We start from the raw sequence: 10,460 nt of genomic DNA on the forward strand, positions 1-10,460 counted from the left end.
AGATTACTCCCAAATCCCCAATTTTTATGTTTTTGCAGCACCGTGTGACAGTTCTACCCGTCCATGCCAAATATCAGCTCGGTACCTCCAATAGCATTTGAGGTGTAGCCCCTTAAACACCATGCCCACCCACCTCCGGAATTCCCTATGGAGATTTCCGTTATTTTCAATTCAGCCTTAATATAAGGGCACGACTGTGCCTTTTTAAAATATATATATATATATATATTTGTTTACAGATTAGGTGATCGACTAGCGGAGCACCTGAGTAAAGTGACATTTAGCTTGGTTAGGGTTGGTAGAGAACAGTCATTATTGGTATGCAGTCGGGGTGCGATGGTCTAAATGCCAGCCGTCGGCATCCCAACTATCTAATCCCAGCAAGGGTCTTATGACAGGCATCGAAATCCCAATGCCTGTCATTTTACCTGCGTTGGGAGCCCGACACCTGGCATCCTGATCGAAGGTAAGCTGGGCGCGGACAGCTGCCTTAGGTTAGGGGTTCCTGGGGGACGGGTTAGGCAGCCCCCCGAGAGGGCTAGGGTTAGGCACCCCCACGGGAGACTTATGTTTAGGCTGCGGGGAAGGGGGGTTATGTTTAGACACTTAGAGGGTGGTTTGGATTAGGCACTTGGGGGGAGGTTAGGGTTAGGCACCCCTAAAGGAGGGTTAGGGTAGGGAATTAAGTAAGCGGCCAGCAGTAAATCATACTGATTCCGTATTATTCTCATAAAGCAATTTAAAGACATCTGTGAACTCCCTGCGCTCTATGAGAGTGAGGCTGAAACGTATTGGAAAATTAATGTGTGAACCATTAGCACTCAGGACCTCATTCAGAGTCGGTCGTAGCGGCCGCACGGTCGTAGGGGAAAGGTGCCGGATATGCAAATGAAGTGATCACAAGTTGCGGTCCTAAGATGAGATCGTTAGCTGAACGACCGAGGGTAAGAAGTGGTCGTAAGACTAAATCACGCCCCCTTCTCGATCACAACACATGTCATCTCATGGGATATAAGGATTAATCGCGACCATCGGGAACCATCGGAGCTGGTCGTAGAGCTTAAGGTTGACCATACCCTCTCTTAAGCACTACGATCAAGTCAGTGTACAAACCTCCCATGTCACATGTGCCATGACACAACTTTGTTAATTATGCACTCCCATAAAACGCCGTTCGCATAGTCAGGCACGCCTGCGTTTGGATCTCCACTCCCCCGTTTTCAAGCACCTTCCCCTGTTACCACCCACAAACGGCACATTCTGTCACTCAAACTAACGACCTGGCTGTGTTCAAGGAGAGAGAAATTTCTGATCATAACAGCTAGTTTGCGCATGCCCATTGCGAACTTTACGCATGCGCAGTTTAGCGAACATCGGCTGCGTACGACCGTGCGGCCGCTACGACCGACTCTGAATGAGGTCCTCAGACCTGGAATTTTACAATAGGTGAGAAATAGAAGTTAATTCATGCAAAAGTCCAGGAACAGCGCTATAGCCAGCCTAGGTCTGGTAGCTGTATCTGCTCTATCAGGGACGCCTCTACAAGCTTGTTCCATATGTGGGAGGAATGTGTTGTTCTCAATGTTCAAGGCCCAAATAATGTCAGAGGTGATGTAATCAGTAAGTTGTGAGTCTGTGACACTCTCTGGATACCTATGAACTGGAGGTTGGTCATCCAGAAGCCTGTTCTAAGTCCTCTATCTTGGCATGGAAAGCATGAAGGTAACCTGCTTGAGTATCAACCGAGTGCTGATCATAAATATGTTCCTTGGAATTACTGACTCTTCTCTTCTACACAGTTAAGTCTAGAGGTCTATAGTCAATTTTTATAAATGCTACGATAATTTTGGTTTGCAAGCTTTTCAATTTTTTGTCAATTAGTGGCATTAGAGCTTTGGAAAATGATTGAGCCTTCTCCACCACCAAAGGGTGCCCAGTATGAGTATCATTAAGTAGGGGGTCATTTGTGGTAAAAAGAAAACTACATGAAAGTGTTGTACAATATGCAGGATGAAGAAAACAAGAATACAGCGCTAAAGGTGCAGCTACCACTGTCAGCCACTAGATGGCGCAGGGACATGTGACAACAAGTAATACAGAAACCAACAAACAACAGTATAAGTAATAACACAATAGTTATTCAGTGCAGCGCAGGGGTGGCCACAGGGGCAGAACTATGGGAGACAATGGAGGCGCCTGCTGCCGTGCTCCAGCTCTGAAGGGGCACCTCCTCCATTGCCCACAATATATTCACCACACTTAGGGCTGTTACTATGTACCCGGAGTGGTCAGTTACGGCAGCCCAATATATGGCAGCCCTTCCCGGCACCTAAGAAGCCACCATACACTAGTGGAGAGCTTCAGGTCACACTATCAGCTGCCACCTTTGTCTATCTATAGCTTGTCTGCATGCGAATTGCTACATTACAGTGTCAGCGGCTGTGACGAGGGGGGGCACCAAATTAGAACTTGCCTCTGGGCATCTGGGATGAAGTTACACCACTGGGTGGCCAACCAGTCAGAGGCAAAGAGCCCCAAAAAATCTGTAGGTATGTCAAGATAATGCTAACGCCGAAGTCACACGTGCAAAAAGGGATGTGGACAGCTAGTATAATGTTTGTAGGAGCATGTCAAAGTGCATGAACACAATCACCGTGGAGGTAAATATTAAAGGGAAACAAAAAAACAGAACAATATAAAAAAATTGAAAAAAACAAATCCACACAAAATACAATGAAAAAGCCACTTACACAAAAAATACATTGAAAAAAAAACCAGATTCACATTATACAATCCAGCCCTTCATGTGTCACATCAGCAGCCTCTCATTTGTCATTTCTGCCCCCCATTTACCACTCCAGCAGCCCCTCATGTGTCACAACAGCAGCCCCTCCATGTGTCACTCTTGCAACCCCCCTTGTGTCACTCCAGCAGACTCTCGTGTCCCAATAGCAGACCCGCATGTGCCACTCCAGTCCCCCCCTCGTCTCTCTCCCTGGACCGCTCCAGTTCAACCACCTTCCCCAACACTCTCTCCCACTCCACGGGACACTCTAGCCCCCCACATGTCACAAACAAAATGAAAAAAAATAAAAAATAAAAAATAAAAAACCCCACAGCTCTTACCCTGCTGCGACTGTATCACGTAGATAGGCTCCTGCATCTGTAACTGCGTTCTCATACCTGCAGGTTCAATCACAAGTTGAGCTCCGCCTCCTGTTTATGGAGTGACATCACCACATCGCCTATACATGCATCCGGAGCAGAGCAGACTGCTGTAATATAGGACGAGCCTCCTCTGAACAACTGCTCGCCTATCAGAGGAGGCAGTCAGTGTCAGTCAGGGGAGCTGCATCAGAACAACAGAAGAGCCGCAGGTTGGCCACCGCTGGTGTAGCACATTCAAGAAGGTAATTAGGGATATTGAATTCAGCCATGTATGAGGTGGATTACCAATGATAAACCTGCAAGTAACTCTGCCACTTGGAATATTTTAAAAGAGAACTACAGTAATAACAAACTGAATGGACAAAAGAGAAATTTCATACACTTATAACTCCTCCTAATAGGTATATAAATAAGGAGCAGCAGAACATAACACCAAAATGAGTCCAACTGCAGACAATAGAAACACAACCAGCACCGAGGGCCCCATTTATCAATGATACATACTTTAAACCATTTTCTAGTCACTAAAGGAGTTATGTCCTTTCAACAAACATTGGTAGTCTAGGATTACTGCCATTTGTCACTGCATTGCTCTCGCCATCTTTATATGGCGAGATTGATACGGTCACCATTGCGGTCATTGATATGGTCACCATGGAGAGGTTGCAGTGGCCTTTCCGGCTTTAGCAAAGCATTCCAGGCACTGCTGGGTCTCTGTCTGGTGACTGACTGTTGCGCATGTGCATAACTTAGAAGCCCGTCGCTGGCAATGACAGGCTACCAGCAGCTGAGCGGAGATGCCGTAGAGGATGGGGAAGATGCTGGACCTCGCTGGAGAGGTAAATAATAATGAATACCAGTGGCATATTTGTTTTGTATCACTGTTATACTAAACAAAATATGCTGCTGGTATTTAGGTTCATTGTTAAATGGGGCCCATAGTCCATTAATGAGAGAAACAGCCTAAAAGTTAGCAGCGGATGGTGTCAATGGTGGAACAATATCCAGGAGCTGATGAGAGGCCATGATGGAGTATGGCAGACACCAGCATCACCAATGCAGCAGAATACTCTCCAGCTGGGGAAAGCCACTTCACTGTGATCCGGAAGGTGCCAGTAAGTCACTAGAGGTCTTAGGGTGCCGGTAAGTCACCAGAGGTCTTAGGGTGCCTGTAAGTCACCAGAGGTCTTAGGGTGCCGGTAAGTCACCAGAGGTCTTAGGGTGCCGGTAAGTCATCCCAAGGCTTAGAGGCAGAGGGTGTGGCCACCCAAGGAATGCCTGGTTGGGGAGGAGGACGTCCAGTAGGGCGATCATGGGGGCTTAGATATCACAGAGGAGGCAGCAAGAGCTGGGATCCTCCAGAAACAGCCCATGGGAATGAGACACAATGGGTGGATCACTGGTGGGACAACAGAGCCCATGCTGCAGTCACTGGCAATTACCAAAGTAACATGGAGGCTAGGATGGAGCAGGAGGTTGCACCCACTGAAACCTCAGATGAGCCATGTTCACTCCCTCCCCTAAGGGAAGACATGGTCCAGGGGTAGCAGAAGAGCTGGTAATGTAGAAGGCAGAAGCTGATGGCTCAGCAGCATGACTAGAACTCCTCCACATGGATTTTATTCGGATGGCATGTTGCCGTTTATCCAGGACAGCCACAATGACAGACAGATATTGGTGGATCACGGTGTCTTGGAACAAGATAGGGATCCTCTCACTACATAGACATAGATGTTAAATCACAGGAAGAAACTGACCCATTAAGCAATAAGGAGAGGACATAGATAACAGAGAATATTCTAGTCACTGGCGCTTTCTCTTGTTAACACATTTATCTTCCCAATGACCTCACATGTACATGTTTGGGGAACAAAGCTAAATAATGATGTGTCACAATATCATAACAACATAGAAACTGCTAATACCACCAAAATGTGATACTGCACCTAAAGAGCCACAAATGTAATAGTGTGAGAGTTTAGCAGTAAACTTTCACATTGGTCGAGTTTGATCTTCAAAATGGGAAAACATCTGGGTAAGAGTTTTTTTGAGTCTGAAAAACCTGCGAGTTTCCATGTTCTCAGACTCTATTACATTGGGCAAGTTTACTGCTAAACTCTCACATTTTCTAATCTCTCGCCATATTACATTTGGCCCAAAGTCTTAGGAGAATGAAAACTGTGATTCTCTCAACAAGAGAGATCGAATTCCCAAAGTACCAATAGGAAGACATAAAAAGATTGACCTTTTAGTATTTCCGCATCTCCTCTTGATTATAATATTATATATATATAATATATATATATATACACATATACATACACACTTTTATCATAAAGGGTGACTGATTAATCACTTCCCAATCAGGGATGTACCATGAGTGATTCAAATAGAATTAAAATAGAAAACATACCTAGTGCATTATTGCTTTAAAGAAGGAATTTAGGCCCTGATTCAGAGCCGGACGCTCTGACAGAGTGCTCGCTCTGAATCAGGGCCGCCCTTCTGGTTTTTTAGAGCGGCCTCCTGGCCGCTCGCATAGCTGTGGGTGACCACCCACAACTATAATGAGCGGCCAGGAAGATAATCGCGATGGTCAAGACCATTGCGACCATCGGGCTTGCGACGAGACCCTTGTGGCAGGGTCTCGATGCCGCAAGCCCCAGAGAGATTTCGGCTCTCACAGAGCCGAATTCTCTCCCACTGACATCACTCATGATATCAGTGGGGCCGCCCCCAAATGGAGGCATTCACATGGGAACACCTCCGTTTGGGCAGCCACTCCGCCGGCCCACCCACCAAAGGGGGCGTGCTGTCACTCAACATCGACAGCACACCCCCTTTGGTGCGAGACCCGGAGCGATGGTTTGCCCATTGCTATCCGGGTCTCGCGCATGCACACGACGGAGCCGGCTTCACCGTGCGCATGCGCACTGGGCCTCCATGTACCCGCTTGCGAGCGGTTCTGAATCAGGCCCTTAGTGCAAATATTAGAAACAATGAAAGATAGCAATATGACATCTTAAAAAACAAGTGGGGAAAAGTCACCCATCAGCAGGATAGAACAAGCAAATTGGTACAAAATAGAATATAACAGATAAAGGTAGGTTTCCAGAACACCATGATGGTAACCGCGCCAATGGAAAGGGAGGTTTCAATCTGATTGGTAAGGATCGTCCCCATGCTTTGTATGACCACCAACATGTTCTACTCCAAATTAGTCTTTGTCAGGGTGTAGCTTGGAAATGAGAAGAGAAGCTGTGAATTATAATGGATAATCTTCAACCCCTCAGGAGCATACTTAAAAAGTGTCCAAGCTAGATGACCAGCCAACCGGAATTCTGTGGAGCCTTTATTTATCATTATCAGTTACTTACAGTATATAGCGCCAGCATATTATGTTGCTCTTTATAACTGTGAACAAATATATTATATATAGATAGATAGATAGATAGATAGATAGATAGATAGATAGATAGATAGATAGATACCTTACCCTTTGAGACCGTTATCTGGTTTTCCATTAAACAGGATGTTTATACTAATATATCTAATAGACAGATCTCCAACCTTTCTTCTGTACTACAACCCATCCAGAACTGCTTACTAGGCAGTATAGGCGAGGTGGTAATATAGAGTTGCCCACATTTGCTGCCTAATATAATGGGTATGCCACTATATGGTGCTGCTCTTGACTAAGGAATAATTAGATAACGTGGATGGGAATGTGCCACTTGGGTGAGGGAGGCAAGCATGGAGTGGGGTGGGTAGAGAGTGATGTAATCATGAAGGAATAGGGTCGCAATGTCAGGTCTTAAGGACGAGTAGGAAATGAAGGAGAAGGGGCTCTTTAGATGAGGAGATATCCTGCTGAATGAATCATTTTATCTGAAATAGGTGGCAAAGTCATGGGCAATGAAGGTGGAAGCAGGAGATGGTACAGGTTGGTAGAAATTAGTTGAAACTGGTTAAGAGCCACTGACGATAGCAGGCTGAATGATTATCACAGACGTGAAGTAGGTTTGCTTGTCCAGTGGCATGATAGTGTTCCAATGCAATAAGAGGACTTTACAGAGAAGCAAGTAACTGAAGATGTCCTCCAGTGTGCTAAGCAGTTCTGGAGTTGGGTTATTTGTTGTGCCACGGTTGTTAGAGTGTGCGTATGCATTTGGATACAAGGGGATATGAGGAAAGGTAAACCCTAAGGAAAGGATTTTGTGGTCACACAGCAGGAAGGTCAAATTGGAAAAACTAGAAATAGATCAGACGTGGAAGTAAACAATGATGAGAGATTGTCCAAGTTAGCGGTTAAGATGAGTGTCCTGATTCAAAGGCGCTCACTATTTGTGAGCGCTCGCTCTGAATGAGGGCAAATTAAAAAACAAACAAAAAAAAAAAAAACCTCCAGCTTGTGCGGGCAGCCTGGCGATGGTCGCGATTATCACGACCACCGAGCTTGTGACGAGACCCTTGTGGTAGGTTCTCATCCACCGCAAGCCCCAGTGAACTTCCTGCACTAATAGAGCAGGAAGTTCACTACTGACATCACGTGTGATCTCAGTATGGCTGCCTCCATTTGTGCAGCCACCCCCCCGACCCCCCTACAAAATGGGGCGAGCTGTCGATCAACATCAACAGCTGCCCTGTTTTGCTGCGAGCCCCGAGCGAGTAAAGTTCTCACTCGCTCCGAGGCTTGCACTGCCCTACCATCGATCCGCTTGCGAGTGCTATGCGCTCACGAGCGGGTTTGTATCAGGCCCAAAGTTCAATGGAAGAAGGTGAACAACACAGAGCAAGCAGGCTGTCACTGGGAATGTTACCATCACCTTCTTTGAGACTAGATTGGTCCAATGATTGATAATTTCTCTAAATGCTAAATATTTTCTATGAAGACTGCACAGGATTGGAGCAATCAGTGATAGCAACACAAAGATAGAGTGGAGAGAAAGATGGATGGTGTGCACCTCACTAGAAAATATGGATATTGGGGGTTTGTCTCAGAAGGTACGATGCCCACTTTCCCACCAGGCCTTCCTCTGGGTCTAGGAGTGTGACTGAGGGAAGGAGCTACATACACTTACAAATCCTACCTCTCATTGATTCTTCATGTGGCTGCAGCAGTATCTTCATATCCCCTGTAGTATCTCTACTTTTTACCGGATGTCTTCTGATGGAATACTTGTTTTCCAGGGAAAGTGTATATATTTCATAATGTCCATCACAGAACATCTCTCAGGTGCATTTATGGCCATAAACTCACAGAACATCTGTCTCGCTTCAAAAGAGAACTTCTGCCACTTATCTGGGGCTTGTGAATCATCCTTCTTCACTTGCCACCAAGCAAATTCCCTGTACATGGGATCAGTAGCCACCGCTTCTTGCCAAGGGAAGAACCCAGTGAGGGCAGTGTACACTAGGACACCAAAAGCCCAAACATCAAGGCTGGGTTGTAGTATCAACTGCTCCCCGTGTCTTAGGCTGCAAAGCTCAGGTGCAGTGTATGGTATGAACCAGGAGACAGATGATGTACATGTGCCCTGGAGTCGGGTAAGTCCGAAGTCTGACAGTTTGATAACGTGGCATTCATTGTCCATCATGAGAATGTTGTCCAGCTTGATGTCCCGATGAACCATTCCTCGGCTGTGCATAAAGTCCAGAGCGCCAGCAATCTGAACAATGCAATGCTTCACCTTCTCCTCCTGTAATCCAACCTGTGCAGAAGAAAAGATGAAAAACAGATCTTACTTATTATATACTAAGCTGTATATGAGCATCTACAAAGAATAAAAATAATTTAATTGCATCATTAAGAGACATAGAGCAGTATTTGGAATTACACATGTGGAACTTTTGCTAATTCCTAGATTTAATATTCATGAGCTAGATGTAGACCTATAGTTGACCCATGAAGGCATGGAGCCATATGTACAGTACATTTGTACAGTATGTGAAAATCTCCATAATGCATGGTTTCTGTACAATGAAAAATGTCTATAGGGTGTATAGCACAAAAGAAACCTGTCCTCCACATTCATGTCCACTGGTGGTAAAGTCAGATCTTGGAATTCCTATTATAAACTCACCTTGGGTTTGATGATGGACTGGAGAGTCCCTGCTGGCGCCATCTCCTGGACAAACACAAAGTCGCTGCTAGTATGAAATGCGATCTCGTGGGTCATGATTACGTGTGGGTGGCAGCTGAGGCTGAGAGAGGTGCTGTATTCCAGGAGGAAGTTGTCCATTGGGATCTTCTCCTTTTTCAGCATTTTTATGGCCACAGTCTGACCTGTATCACAGACAAAATAAACTTTTGTATCAAGATTTGTTTTATTATAGTTGACCAAAGTGAGAGTATTTTTAGCAAATTGCTGCTGTAGATATCCATTAAGCACCTATCCTATATGACGTAACATTACTGTATTTTTAGTTTTGCAATAATAAAACAATAACAAAACACAAGGAAAAGTATACTTACATGTAAAAAAGGTAATATGTGCTTTGTCTATAAGAATGTGTTATAGTACTTAAACATGCCTTTCACATGGTGGGTTGACTTTCAATTTGTGGTTGTTTTTTGGTCAGTTTGCAAACCGAGGCTTAGTAAATCTGCGATTTGTATACTCATCTATGTAAATAATTGATAGTTGGTCCGATAATCTAAAATGTTTTAAAGCCAGCCATTTGTTTGGTTTTCTGTCAGTTTTGTCTTTAGTTAATGGTCGGAACCAATAGAAAATTGCCCCAAAACCGATGATTAGTAAATTTACCTCTAAGTGCCTGGAAATTGCGGTCTATACATATTAATGCTCCTTTGCTACATGTCTACATCATAGTTAATAACGTAGAGGGAAAAGACATCCATCCATCATATTAATCATTACATATGGTTCCAGTCATTCACCTGAGTGTTGGTGTTTGGCCAAGAAGACTTTCCCATAGGAGCCCGCTCCAAGTTCCCGAACAAGGTCAAAGTGATCAGTCACCTCCATCATCCGCAGGTTCTCAGAGGTCTGTGAGATCAGGTGAAGAAGGTGTTTTGCTGTATTCTTGGTCACTTCCATGATGGTGGCAGCCATTCTGAGCAATGGACAAGGTACATGTACAACAGAGATTACAAAATTCTGTTTTATGTTTCCATTAACAATTTTCAATTTTAAAAATTGAATTAATTTATTACAGTTCCATAACATGAAGGTTACTTTATAGGACTGAGAGTGAAAGCACTATAGATATATACATATCTTACCACTATAATTCTGTATAATGTATGTGTATATGCAATGTATAAACTG

General features: G+C 44.6%; 1 protein-coding gene across 1 annotated transcript; it reads right to left on the reverse strand.

Moving 5' to 3' along the window:
- Positions 1-4,626: 4,626 nt before the first annotated feature.
- Positions 4,627-10,244, reverse strand: LOC148477357 (serine/threonine-protein kinase SBK1-like). Its single transcript, XM_088456838.1, has 4 exons — positions 10,070-10,244; positions 9,252-9,454; positions 8,326-8,879; positions 4,627-4,885 (listed from the first exon to the last, which is right to left on the reverse strand). The coding sequence occupies exons 1-4, from the start codon at positions 10,242-10,244 to the stop codon at positions 4,627-4,629; spliced, it is 1,191 nt and encodes a 396-aa protein (XP_088312964.1).
- Positions 10,245-10,460: the final 216 nt, after the last annotated feature.

The sequence above is a fragment of the Taudactylus pleione genome, unplaced genomic scaffold (assembly GCF_031769625.1).
Source record: "Taudactylus pleione unplaced genomic scaffold, aTauple2 ptg000722l, whole genome shotgun sequence".
NCBI classification, from domain to species: domain Eukaryota; kingdom Metazoa; phylum Chordata; class Amphibia; order Anura; family Myobatrachidae; genus Taudactylus; species Taudactylus pleione.

Bases quoted from the DNA above. Each gene is read 5' to 3' on its own strand.
- LOC148477357 (XM_088456838.1), bottom strand. From the start codon at position 10,244: ATGGCTGCCACCATCATGGAAGTGACCAAGAATACAGCAAAACACCTT. The intron at 8,880-9,251 runs GTGAGTTTATAA...TCTTCTGCACAG, and splicing joins AGTCCATCATCAAACCCAAG to GTTGGATTACAGGAGGAGAA. The intron at 4,886-8,325 runs GTAAAAAGTAGA...ATGTCTATGTAG, and splicing joins ATTCCATCAGAAGACATCCG to TGAGAGGATCCCTATCTTGT.